Genomic DNA, 14,152 nt, shown 5'->3' on the forward strand with positions numbered 1-14,152 from the left:
CCAAGTACACTCGACGCGTCCTCTAGTTCGAGCTATTATAGGACAAGTGCCTCTTTCCTGGTTTGAAGGAGCTGGATTTACATTTTTTTAGAAGTCAGTTAAGTGCAGCTCTGAGTCTGACCTCAACCAAATGAGTCCTTCAGCTTGGCGACAGACTGGTGACACTATGCTGTCAGTCGACTCTTTATGACGTTTGTTTATCTGAACTGTACTGAATCATCGCAGGAGAACAGGAATCCCAAGTGAATGGCAGTCCTATAATAATAATAATAATAATTATTATTATTATTTATTATTATTATTTATTTCTTAGCAGACGCCCTTATCCACGGCGACTTACAATTGTTACAAGATATCACATTATACATTATTTCACATTATACAGATATCACATTATTTTACATACAATTACCCATTTTTACAGTAATAATGATAATGATGCCATTACTAACTCAGGCTGTCTTACCATGGCTGTTGTTTAAGTGGTTCTCCAGGGAGCTGGGCTCAGTACTTAGACTCTCCAGGTGGTGGCGCAGTGATTCCAGCTCCTCCTCTAACCCGGGTCGGTCCGGGTCAAACAGGTTATTCTGCTCGACCACCTCGTTAATCCGATCCAACAGCTGTGTCACCCTGTACAGGGGCAGACAAGCAGAGACTCAAACACACTGAAACGGTATGAGGTATGTAATAATATATAACATTCTTCTAACAAAAATTATTTCAAATGTGTATTGTCATTTCAGTGTTATTTCTAACCATAATCTACACAACAACATGTTTATACATGGTATAAAATTACTTAGTACTGTGTCATTAAAATGGTTACTGTAGTCAACCGTTACCACTTGTTAATAAGCTTTGGAAACATGTTGAGATGTTTTATCAATGGATCCCTTAACTAAAGCGTGAGTGGTGTGTTGGTCGTGTTTGTGAAGGTGTTTGAAGCTGCTCGCTCGTCACACAGACTCACGTGGAGTTACTGTACTGCAAGAAGCCAAACTCATCCCGCTGCCCGTCAGGACACAGCGACTGCATGATGGGAATGATCCCCGCCGAGGTCAGAGGAGCAGCCGTGTAGAAGGCTGGACGGTGCGAGAGGGGGCACAGAGAGATAGAGAGAGATAGAGGCAGGGACGAGAGGGAGAGACACACACAGACACAAAGATTAAAGAGGTTTTTCAAGAGAAGGTAAGCCCTCATTCAGAGGTGTGTGGGAGGGGAAGGAGGGTTGGCTTGGAGGTCAAAATGTTACAAGAAGGTTTTACAATTTAGTCAAAACTCTGTAGCCAAATGAATATACAATGCTTATATAGGATTTCCACTATTCCATGTACTACTTCATTAACCAGTTAATAAATTTGTGGGATAATAAAACTATTTGAATTTAATTAAATGTTTTGTAAACTTTGACCACCGGTTCCTTCCCCTCTCAATGATCAGGTCAGAGCAGATGGGTTTGTGTGTTTCCAAAGAGTTGCTGAGAAGTTTGTTGGCAGTCCAGAATATTATTATTATTATTATTAGTACAATCAGGCGCGCCCCCGTGGTTGGTGAGAGAGAAAGGCTTTAGGATTGAAAACTGGAAGACTTAACAGAGATCGATTAGCAGTGAGCACTCCAACCCAGGACTGCTGCCAGAGTTCGGTCCTACGATCTTGAATCCAGGCCAGGCTTTTGAGATGTCTTTACTAGATACCCGGCTAATGAAGCCACAGTTTAGCAGTTAACCTGTCCACCATTTTCTGCATGTGCTACCATGAGTGTACTCTATCTTTGTCACTCCAGGATCTTATCTGTACTGTATCAGTGCAGAGCAAAGACACGCTGGCAAAATAGTAGTCATCTTGACTGTTGACTTGCTGACAGCTACTTGCTCACAGTGCATGAGATTGCACCATTCGCCATAATGTAGGCTGCGTTAGACTGAGCGTGATGTGCATTTAAACACTGAGCATTTTCTCCTGCTCCCTGTTCAATACAGACAGGACTGGGTCTCGCTGGCGGAGGAAAATCGAACTCTGCAAACAGTCCAAACATCCACACAGTCACACACAACTTCCACCCTCCATTAGTACAAACGCCAGCTCTTAATTGAGAGAGACAGAGAGAGCAAGGTTAGGCAAAATTGAATACCAGGAAGACAAAAGGAGAAATTGGGGAGGTAATCTTTGACAGAGTACCAACGCAAAAGAAGTTTGCGGTTTCTACTTTTCTACAGTGTTCAGACCTACCGCCTTCAACATTATCTTAAGTATCTGAGGTGCATTGAGTCTGCTGTCTTAAGTCCAAGTTGAGATGATTGTAATGAATGTTGAGTCAAGTACTCCTGAATCAGGCTCGTCTGGAGCATTGACTTACACATGACATGAATCGAGCACCATGGGCCGGACTTGGATATGAGATACCAGTACATCTCTGTTTGTAAGACAGGCATAAGGAGAGAGGGATTATGGATGGGGTCTTGTGCCATAGTGAACTAAAAATCATTGGACCCATTACAGCAGCAATTAGCACACTGTCCTGAAATCCAAGTTTTTGCAGTTAGTTCACTCAGGCACCATCCTCTCTCCCTTGTTTTCCTCCTCAACACCCCAATACTTCCAGGTAAGTCGAGCTAGGCTAGTTCAGACAGGACAGGAGGTTAACTATTCCAGACATACAAAGCATCTGTGAAAACAGGGCTGGCCAGAGCACCCGCTTTCTACTCAGCAATGCTTTGTGCCACAAGAAAAAAAGGAAATGAAGTCTTAGTAACGTAAAAGAAATAGAAAATAAAATAATGCCCCAGTAACTTACAGACTGGACAGCATGCAGGGCAGACAGGGTGGAAGAGAATGGAAACAACAGTGGGTCCAATTTTTTTTAAAAATTTAAAATTAAAGAAAAATACAAGAAAAAAACACACAGAAAACAAAAGATGACACACACACACAGGAGATAAAAAAATATAAAAAAACACCAGTTAATGAACACATTCTGCTGTACCTTCCAGCAACGTGTACTGTATTATTATTATTATTATTATTTATTTCTTAGCTGACGCCCTTATCCAGGGCGACTTACTGTTGTTACAAGATATCATGTTATATTTACATACAATTACCCATTTATACAGTTGGGTTTTTACTGGAGCAATCTAGGTAAAGTACCTTGCTCAAGGGTACAGCAGCAGTGTCCCCACTGGGATTTGAACCCACGACCCTCCGGTCAAGAGTCCAGAGCCCTAACCACTACTCCACACTGCTGCCCCGTAGCATTACTGTAGCATCACTGCACATGTAAAGCCCTGGCACAAAGACTTTGAACAGACGGGTTAATGATAGATAACTCAGATAACAGATACTGTCACACTGGTTTGCAGACTCCAGTTTCAGAGCAGTGTCTTTAAATATATCACTGGTTTTATTTACCCCTGTTCTCCTTGTTAAGCTCACAGCACAAATGAATGGGAAAACAATGAAAACAAACACTGTCAAGTGGTGGGAAAATCTGGGAGCTACAAAAGCATTCTCATTCCGCGCTCCTTCTTGCGGTCTCCCCTCTGTCTTGTACCTTCCATAACTGGAATGGACGGTATCTCTTGTGCCTAACCCCCTTTACCCCTTCTCTCAGAGTTAGTCTGACTGATCTCACCATCTCCTGCCCCCACAATCTCTTCTCCTCCCTGTCCCTCCTCTTCTTGACCTGGATGATATCTCGCTATCCCTCTCTGTCTGTTTTTCCCCCTCCAGCTCTATCCCTCTTTCCCCCCCTTGCACTCCCTCCTCTCTTACCTTCCTTCACAGGGATGGAGGGTTTCTTCAGCCGCAGCCCGAGCAGGATGAAGAAGAGCACAAGAGGGATGAAAATCTCAAAGGCCAGGACCCACTGAGAGAGAAAAACACAAAGCAAACCAGCACTGTCACCAGCCGGTCCCAGAGACAGAGACACACAAACACTCACACAGAGGCAGCAGAAACGATTGAAACAGTACATTGTGGGGCCACTAGCAGCAACCGAAACCTGTAACTGCAGTAACACTGATCACTCAATAAGTCCATCATTGCTTCCAAGGTAGGTGTCCATTCACCAGAATACAGTGCTGTTTGTGTGTCAGTGCACATGCATCACAGTGTATGAGCTTGTGTGGTGATGACGAGATGGTAACGAGAAAGTCTAGATCCCTTGAAAAATAGCAGAAGCCTATGCGCCAACTCTCCAGCCCAACCCCGACACAGAAGAAGAATGATCTAAAAGCCTTGAATATCAGAAGGGCCCAAAAAGAAGAGTAGGGGGAGGGAGACGAGCAGAGGAAATCCGATTGAATGAATGAAGGTGGAATTTCATAGATGGAACAGGAGACTGTAGATGTCAGACAGATAACCAATCTAAAATGATGAAAGTTGTTTCTGAGCTTCTACAGATGGGACTCTGCATTGCCCTCCCTTTTTACCTCAGGTTCGACCCTTCTCCAAAATAAACAGACACGCGCACAGACTGAGAAGCTTGAGGACAGTGCTAAGCGCACAGACCATTAGGGATGCACTTAATCTGCCCAACTCCCGGTATCCAGTTGGTGGAGCGGATTCTACATTAATACCCACATTTAATGCAGCCCCGGCTAATCCTAATGCAGGGGTACCGGGGAGACCAATGGACAACGGCAGCTAAATGATCTGCGATTCCACTTGCTGTGTTGTACATTCACGTCCTGCTACCAGCACAGGGGAGGCAGGATGCAGTTCAGGTGAAACATACAACCACCCTCGGTTCATCTACAGAAGGTTTAAATGAGTGCATTTCACTTGACTGCATTTCTTTAAAAAAGCGACTTGTTTTACTACGGCTTTTACATCCTTCAGTAAAACAAACTGAGCGCTCCACCTGCTGTTTTCCCCAACAGCCCAATTTCAGCTGTGTCTGAAGTCGTCTGATTTGCTCTTGCCTGGTATGGGGCGGAAAGAAAACAGCAAGTGGAGCAGTCTGCTTCTAATAAGAACTCTGCACCTCTATCTCTCTCCATCTCTTCATCCTTCATTCTCTCTCTCTCTCCCCACCTCTCACCCTCTCCCCAGGGTTTCAAGCTTCATAAACCTGATTTATTTTGCATGCCTTGTTACGTGTGCTGAAATAGCAGTCCTGTCCTGCTGATAAACTCCAAGGCTGGTAGCGGCTGGCATGCGGAGAGACAGCGTGACAAGATACACATGACTCAATGAACTAACAGCTCCTCTACGCTCCCCCACCCCACCCCCCCGCTCATCTGTTTATTAAAGTGAAATATCACCTGGCTCCTCTCCACGAAGGAGCACCAGCCCTGAGATGTATCACCAGCCCTGCTGCCTGGAATCCATCCTGGCGCCAAGAGCTCTGTGTCACCCACACATTGGCACAAAGGAGCTAACCTTTCAGCTTATGTTAAATGGGTGCGACTGCCCTCTCGCTCACTCAACGACAAAACGCACTGTGTGTGACACTTACACATCTATGTACTGTACAATCATGCGCACACACAATGAAACCATCGCTTATCATTTTAATGAGGTGCTCACACAAACAGCCACCACACACATGCACTGTATAGACTCAACACTTCAAATCACTGCAGTCTTAGCCGCCCATCGCGGCCCTACCCCCTGTTGACAGTGTTATGGTGGGTGTTCCCATCCCCTGACTTTCACCTGTAGCTCTATACCTGCTACTTCTGTCAGGGAGCAGATGGGAATGCTTTTATAGCAACAGCAATTAAACAAATGCTGGAAACTGACGTTGTCTTCTATTTGTTTACAGGTACTGAGTTTTCTTGTGCTGTCCTCAATGTGCTGGCTCTGAGATCCCCAGTACAGCACAGAGTTCTCTATACTAGACTGTATTGAATTAGCAGGCTCTCAGATCTCCAGTACAGCACTGAGTTCTCTATACTAGACTGTATTGAATTAGCTGACTCTCAGATCTCCAGTACAGCACTGAGTTCTCTATACTAGACTGTATTGAATTAGCTGGCTGTCAGATCCCCAGTACAGCACTGAGTTCTCTATACTAGACTGTATTGAATTAGCTGACTCTCCAATCCACTGTACTGCGTTCTATATGGCACTCTTGGCACTCAACTCTGGTAGTACATGTACTCACTTTCATGGCCAGTATCCCTAACAAATGTCTAGATGGCCTAAATTTAAACAATGCATGCGATTCAACCTTTACATTGGGGCCTGGTAAATACAAATATATATTGGCGTAGAAACAAAAATCAGCATATCTATGACAATAAAAAAAGGCTAAATATAAAATACGTCTAACTGCAAAAATCTTTTAATCTACAAATCACTCATGGTTGCATGAGGTTTGTGCAGCGGCAGTGCTGAACATCAAGGAACAGAGAGGGGATGGGGGGGGGTAGTGTAGCTTGCAGCTAGTGCTTTTGGGGAGCAATCTCACAGAGATGATGAGACTGCAGCAGAAGCACAGCAGGAGAGGAAGAAATGTAGGTCAGTGCAGAGGCCACACAGCTGAGGTTTGCTTTGGGTACTGGGTTAGGGCACTGGTTCAATTATCTAAACCAGTGGGTCTCAAACTGGTCTGTTTTTGTTTGCCCAGGGCAAAACAGTACGTTTATTTATTGTACAGAAAGAAGTCTTTGACTGTTGTGGTGAGAGACAAGCCTTACGATCCTTGCAGACAATATCCATTAGTCATCTACTTTCACTGCAGCACAGTTTCCAATTCGGGGTCCTGTAAAATAGGTCTCAACCCCCCACCCCCCACCCCCCCCATCAATAACGTTTCTGAACCTATGAGCTAAACTGCGGCAGATGTTAACAATGGTTCCCTGAAGATCATAAAGCTGTTTGTGTTGGCTCAAACATGCTTTATAAAATGCTTAGATTTCCTTCCATAAACATGTTTCCAGTTATTAGATTCATTTTTATTCTGAGCGATTCTCTGGGCACCCTGTGCTGGGCTGAGCTGATTACCGGGCGCAGTATCTTTGGCATACTGTTAATAATGATGAGGATTGTGCTCTGCTGGCATAAACAATGCGTCTCTGAAAAGCTAACAGTTTACTAACAGTTATTGACCTTTCACTGCCTCAGGGGAAAAAAAAAAATCCAAACATTTATCTGGAACATAAAGTAACGTTTCAAATGCCATTTGTGTGGTAGCTAATCGACTCACTTTGTAACTACAAGTGGACAGAAAACATTAGTTCATGCACACTGACTGGTAAAATCCCCCGTTCTGCAGTGAGTTTGTGTGCAACTGTTCAGCAACAATCACGGGAAAGCAGAAGGATCTCCAGTTCGAAGGCAGTAGCTGCACTGATCAACGTCAAGACAGTCTTCCTGGAACGGCAACCAGCACCGGTAAAAAAAAACAAGAGGTCCACGATGGACTGAGCCCATAGAAGTCTGCAACTAACTGTGACAAGAAACAGACGAGCTACAGCGGCCCAAACCACAGAATCCTTCAACACTGGACAAGACAGTCCCGGTTTCCACTGGAGAAATGCGCTTCAAGCTATGCATTGCTGGTCACTTTAATTTACTGGACAGGAGGTGTAGTAAATGTTTAACAGCATTTCCTGGGTACATTCTTTTATAAAAAGTCAATATGTCATTTTGTAGGGTGACACTTATTGTAAGAGACATGATTCTGCAGGTTGAGCAGCCAGCTGACATCCACTGTACAATAAGAGACACCCTTGATACAATGCATTTACCTTCTAGTGCGAGAACAGACGTCACAGAAGCACACTGGATTGCATCTATTTACCTAAAGTTGCAGAGCTACTTCCTTTATCGTTTGTGGGAACCAGAAGCACCTTGTTAGAAGTTAGTTTAGCAATTGTTTCAGCTGGGTGTTATCAATGACATGGGCAGGAGATTGGGATGTGAGCTTGAAATAAAGAAAGAAAGAAAGAAACACTGTCACCAGGATCGCTAGGTAAAAGGTTACTCGGGTCAAACCTGAAACTGATCTTGTAAAACCAACCAAACACAGAGAGAGAATCTTCTGTCTTATCCAGAGACGTTTTGTTAAAACGGCAGCAGCACTGCTGCTGCTACACTACACAGCCTGAGCCCAGCATGTAATACACAAAGGGCTGTTTGACTGGAAAACAAAGACATAGCCATGAAGTAATTCTCTGGAGCTGTAAACACCACCAGGTTTATGGTAATGTTTTGTAACCAAATGAAAGGGACGTTTTAATCCTTCCTTTTTTCAGATTCATCCAACCAAGACCACAAGGAAAAAAAGAGAGAAGTTTAAAGCCAACGACAATACAAATATAAATGAAACGTGAACATTAAATATAAACCAACTGAAGACACACATATTTGCTGTGATCTTCTGAAAGGAACTCGGATTGTATTTCATTTGTATATTTGCTTAGGCTGCGGCATCCTGGAAATGATCTGGGGCCGGAGGCTGAGACAACTGGTGTTGTAACCCTATGATTACCCAGTTTATTTGCACAGCATAATCAGTAGGATTGAAGCTGCCTGTTGGAAGAATTGATTCCCAAGCCCGATCTCTGTACTCTGCATGTAAACGAGTTAGGAACTGGAATCAGGTTAGGGTGTTCCAATAGAATTCAGAATCATCGATTCCTCCGAACCCCATTGGGATTGTCATGTAAACTCTGCACATTTCTTTTCGGATTGAAAATCATCAATTACGAAAGGATGGATTCCTTGTGCTTGTAAACCTGCGAACAGACACAGAGGAGCATAGTGCAGCAGCACAGTACGACACCAGCACTGTGATGTCAGGGAGGTCTGAACCACAACTATAGCACTGACACAGAGAGAGAGGAGACGGCCTTGACACCTAAACACAATTAACTGGAGTGTAGGGCTTCCTCACATCTGTGCCCATCAATGTGCACAAACTTAACTTGACTCGATTTGCTGCGATAATGCAATCAGCTCCTGTTTGTTTTACTTTGACAGAGGGGCCCCTGTTCTTTTGGCAGCAGCAGGCAGTGACTCTGCGACATCTGATTTAGTTCAGTTAGTGGTTTGTGACCTGCTATCCCTTATAAAAGTTACAGTAGTGTAAGGCCTAATCTCATGGATTCAATTTGTTGGCCACTTATTCCAGTTCATACAAGTTAAATCTATCTACCCCTGGGAGTTTGAGATATATTTCTGTATAGCTAAATCATGAATCTGTCGGTGGTCTTTGGTATTTATATCCTCCATAGCCTTTGACCAACAATTTGTAAAAAGATTAGGCTTGTTACTGCTACTATAACCAATTTTTTCTTATCATATTACTTCTTCCAGACGATTCCACCAATCTGCAACAGAGGGAGGTTTGGATTCTTTCCAGTGACGCTGTACTCTGCAGTTTACCATGGTAATTTTGCAATTTTCACCCATACTTTTCCCATGGTTATACTATGCATTTACCATAGTTTTTTTGTTTGTTTTACCATACCTCTCTGGGTTTTACAATGCTCCCCTATGCTTTACCATGCTGTCACTGTGCTGTATTACACTTTACTAGACTTTTACTGTGGGGAACTTGTAGAAGGGTAACCTCAATGAGAGAGCAGGGCAGGGGAGGAAAGTTATTCGGTCAGGCTCGCTTAGAAACAGCTCACCCAACATACTGAAAACCAGCAATCCCAACAGTGCCTGCAAGGACCTGCGTTCAGAATGTGTATATTTAAAACAGCTGCTCCTGCTTGACCTGCCCTTTCAGAAGTTCCTACTGCCAACTGCCATTTGAAACCCTCAAGATACTTTTGATATGTGTCCTTTTAGTTTGAATTAAAAATGCAAGTAATCTTGAATGAATGCATGCTTTTCAAAGCCAACTTGATCGGGTAATTAATTAAAATAAATAAATTAATAATAATAATAATAATAATAATAATAATAATAATAATAATAATAATAATAATAATAGTATGAGGGCACTTCAGGACCTAGGCGTGATTAGGTTGGTAATGCACCCCTGAAAGATAAAATCGACAGCAGGAAAGGTATGCAATAATAATGTACTATGGGTTAGTGATTCTGAAATTGCAGTACCGGCAGACTGCCCCTCCTCCTCCTCTGTATGTAGGTAGATGAAGTGCTACTTAATCTTTTCTACAGCAACAACAACAACAAAAATGAAGTACTTGCTGCCCACAGGCTCCACTTGTGGGGCTTGCTGTGCAGGCCCTGTTTCCATGGCAACAGCAGGCTCTGTGTCTGGATTTAACCAGAGAGCTGTGGTGGAAGCGAGTGACAGTCAGTGAGGAGATAATTAGGTTAAAACTCCCTGACAGGGGAAGGAGGGAGGGGGGTCATTTATTGCTGCATGTTTCAGGATAATAGATACCCCCCCCCCCGCCCCCCAATGATTCACATCACATTCAACAGATAAGCAGACTTCATCGTTTATGCTGTTTGTTTTCTATTGACATCCCACGCCACTCCTGGTTAACAGTGCTGTTTAAACATATTTTTCCATTTCACACATCACCCTAAGTTGTCTGTCCAGCTGACTTTTTCAAACCACATTTTCAAATCACTTAACACTGCTGATCGATAGTATTGCATCATATTAACTCATTGTGTGTTATCCAAGAGTTTACCACAGTACATTTGCACGAGAATTTAGCAGCTTCTTCACTGCTTACCTGTGCTTTACCGTGCTTCCACTTTGCTATGCTTTTACTAGGGGTAACTTTTACAAGAGATTAAACAAGATGAATCAATGCTTGGTACAGTAAAGGGTTAAACACCATGCTATAATGTTACATTATAATAATAAGAAGGTACTGCTGTCGTCAGCCACCCTCTGAATCCTTTGCTGCAGGAGAGCTCTGTAACTGCAGGGGCTGAACCATGACTCAGTCCATTGTTAGGCATGAGTTTTTTCTACCATGTCGATGTTACATTTTTGTAGCTCAGCGTGAAGGGTCAACTTTTTTATTTTCTTCAGTTCTGGGAGAGTTGCTTTTATGAATTGATGCAAACAGTTCAAAAGTGAGGTCTTCAGTATCTTCCATGACAGCAGCTATTTTGACAGGTGTTTTCTTTGATTTTGCGTGACTCATTGATTTGCCTTTGTTCCTCAGTAGTTCCTAATAGGAACATTGTACTGGATATTGTAACAGCTTGGAACACTTCTAACACTCCGTTTTATAAAGTATAAAAATGTCTTTATTTTTATATAGCGCCTTTCATTGTGGACCTCCATCACAAAGCGCTTTACAGAGGTAGGCTGTGAACTGTGCATTATATGCAGAGTCACTTACAATAGGACGTTGATTTAACATCTCATCCGCAGGATGGAGCGCAATGAGGTTAAGTGACTAAGCAAACTGATGAGCAATGCCACTCGCAGGGCTCTGGTTTGGGAGGATCACTGAAATTAACAGGTAGGGGCCAGCGAACAGTGCTGGGGTGAACATGGGGTTTTTATGCCTGAACATTAAAATATTTATTTTTATTTTGAACAAAAATATAATTCGTACCATATTCCAGTCGAGTAAAATAAACCTTGTGCCCCATGAAAATAACGTAATAAGAGAAACACATCCCATTCTGTACAGCAGAACGTGGGTTATTTATTCCAGACGTCATTTATGCATTGGTTTCCTTTGAATGATATCTCTTTCATAAATAAATATATTTGTATTAACAGATACAAATATGCTCGTTTTTGCAAACAAATACAATTCAAGCAGTGTTTGTCTGAATAGTCAAATACAGCTGCAAAGGAGGCAGTGAGGTGGAGAAGGAGGAAGAAGATCCAAACACTGGAAAAGGTAAGCGCTGAATTAAAAAAAGTTGTCTGGCAAATAATGATAGGGAGGCGCTGTAGCCTCGCCCCTAGAATCACTGCAAGCCTCCCAATGTCTTCATTTATGGTGCGGTAACTTTATTGGGTTTTCAGAATGTAGCCCTTTGTCCTTGGTTGGTAGAGTTCCCCCTTTCTCTTATACTATAAGACTATCTGACCCTCTCAGATTCTCAGATACATAAAGGCATATAGAGTACCTCAGATGACAGGGTGTGACAGATACAGGTATATCCAGAATGATTACCCATTATATTTTCTGCTGTATAGTACTGTATATACAGTGCCATGGGCATAAAAAGACTTTTGAATGGTCCTTGGCTGGTAGAAATGATGCAGATGCAGTCGAATATTAGACTGCTGGAGTCAAGATGCTTGGCTAAAATAAAAAAAAAGAAAGATGCAGGTCTGCTCGTGACCTCTTTAGTGTTTATTATTGATGGGATTAGGTGCAGTAACTCATCTAAATGCTAATTCTCTGCGCTGCGCAGGGAACATCACACAGCGATCGACGCACAATGTTCTGAGCTGTAAATTTAAAAGGTGTGGATTTAAAAATGTGGTGGATGGAAAGCCTGGGAAACTGATGACACTGCTGGCAGAGGAGACATGCTTAAAAAACGTAATACATACATTTTGTTCTAGTCTTATATTTTGGTAGAGACAGACAAAAATTGTATCAAACCTGATGTTTTATGGCACCCTGCCAGCATCCGCCTCAATCGCACAAACGGCCACAAAGAAAAACAATGTATAATATTGAGGTTTCAGAATAGTGCGACTCACTGCGACTGTAATACAGTGGGAAGAGCTTCTAGTTAGAGCAGGTTTGCAAGTCCAAGAGCTTCTAGTTAGAGCATTGCTAGCAAGAGAAAGCAATAAAGAGACGGTTAATAAACGCATGTGCTGCTGTGCCGGTGCAACAGTACTGGCACAGGCTAGGGGACGGGATACCCAAAGTTGTGCATATGGCAAAGTGAAATAACCAGTTCATTATTCATTTTGCAGAACAGCGGGATATTAAGAACATGTTTTATTAAAAATCATTGACACAAATTGAGTGTGGTACAAAGGGGCTTGAGAAATAAGACTTCCGTAGCTGCATAACTGGGATGACAGTTTGATCCAGGTTCGACTGTGAGTCTAATTAGACACACCAGCTGAGCGGAATTAGGAAACCAAGCATGCCTGTTCTATTGAGCTTTCACGCTGCTACATCTCAAACTGCTCTGCAACAGGAGCCTTTTTTTCTCCCAACCTTGTGAATTTGTGGAGCTTTTGTCTTGCAATTCCTGAGAGATGAACTTGCCTAGTTTCTTTTACCTGGGGTTTTTGTAATTGAGATCTGCTGTCTTGTCATTGCTGTAGCACTTGCAAGATGATTTTTTTAAGGATTTCAGCAGCATCAGTCTTTGTTGTTTATTAAAGCAATACATATTTCATTAAATGGGTTATAAGGCTAGAATTTAGGAATCAATTTAGGCCAGCCAGACCTTTTCAAAAGAGCCCAGATGCTAAACAGAAAACCGGCAGCAGTAACAGCAGCTTTGCTGACAGCCATGGTGAGAAATTAGTTTATCTGAAATCACTGGAATACATTGCATTATCCTGGAGGACACTAGACTTTGATAAACTGAAATCAATGAAAATTACAATTCTTTGGTTTTACTCTGTAGAGCAATACAAGCCATGACGATCCACGTACAAGATGTACAACTCAAAATTATGACCCGACAGCTGGGTCACTTTGACATGCTGGTTTCCAACTAAAGGTATCTATTTTTTCCCTCTCTCCTCTCACTCTCCCTTTCACAGAGGCAGCTCTGCTCAAAATGGACTGCTTCTCTGCACACGAGCCTCCCTGTCTCTCTCTCCCGCTCATGTATATTTCATCCTGCCTTCCTACAGCGCTTTTGTTTCCTCGAGTCGTAGGCTCTGAATTATTTACCAGTCTGCCTTGGCCACAATTGCAGCTGCAGGAGTCATAAACTGAATTACTCAAGTTTCAGAACGAACCCGAAGGAAGCAGCGAGACCTGGTCCCAGATTAGCCCATGCAGCCCCCTCTGAGGGACTGGAGCAGGGGAGGCAACTCCCAATAGCACCTGCGACAAACACACACGCACACACGGTTTCATTCTGCGATTTATCACAGAAACTCATGTGATTGTGTATAATTGTATGCTGCATTCACTTTCACTGGGAATTCAAATCCTGTTACCCTGCAATAAAAGCACACAGTACAGTCTGGATAAACAAACTGCTACAGCCCAGCCAAATCACCGGTTTCCCTTCGAACTCAGAGCTGAACAGGAAACAGAATTTTGTATTTATTTTTTTAAATAAAAGCTACAACCTTTAAAGCAAGG

The 14,152-nt window shown here is 42.8% G+C and overlaps 1 protein-coding gene across 5 annotated transcripts in view; it reads right to left on the minus strand.

The window, feature by feature from the left end:
- Positions 1-14,152, minus strand: part of LOC131697501 (ATP-binding cassette sub-family A member 2-like) — a 47,435-nt gene that overhangs the window by 30,921 nt on the left and 2,362 nt on the right. For all 5 annotated transcript variants that reach the window (XM_058986671.1, XM_058986670.1, XM_058986669.1 and 2 more), the window contains exons 2-4: positions 3,774-3,867; positions 971-1,082; positions 467-630 (exon numbers count right to left, since the gene is read on the minus strand). In XM_058986671.1, coding sequence (XP_058842654.1) covers positions 467-630; positions 971-1,082; positions 3,774-3,867 — 370 coding nt within the window. The remainder of the gene's footprint in view (positions 1-466; positions 631-970; positions 1,083-3,773; positions 3,868-14,152) is intronic.

The sequence above is a fragment of the Acipenser ruthenus genome, chromosome 15, assembly GCF_902713425.1.
Source record: "Acipenser ruthenus chromosome 15, fAciRut3.2 maternal haplotype, whole genome shotgun sequence".
Lineage (NCBI taxonomy): Eukaryota > Metazoa > Chordata > Actinopteri > Acipenseriformes > Acipenseridae > Acipenser > Acipenser ruthenus.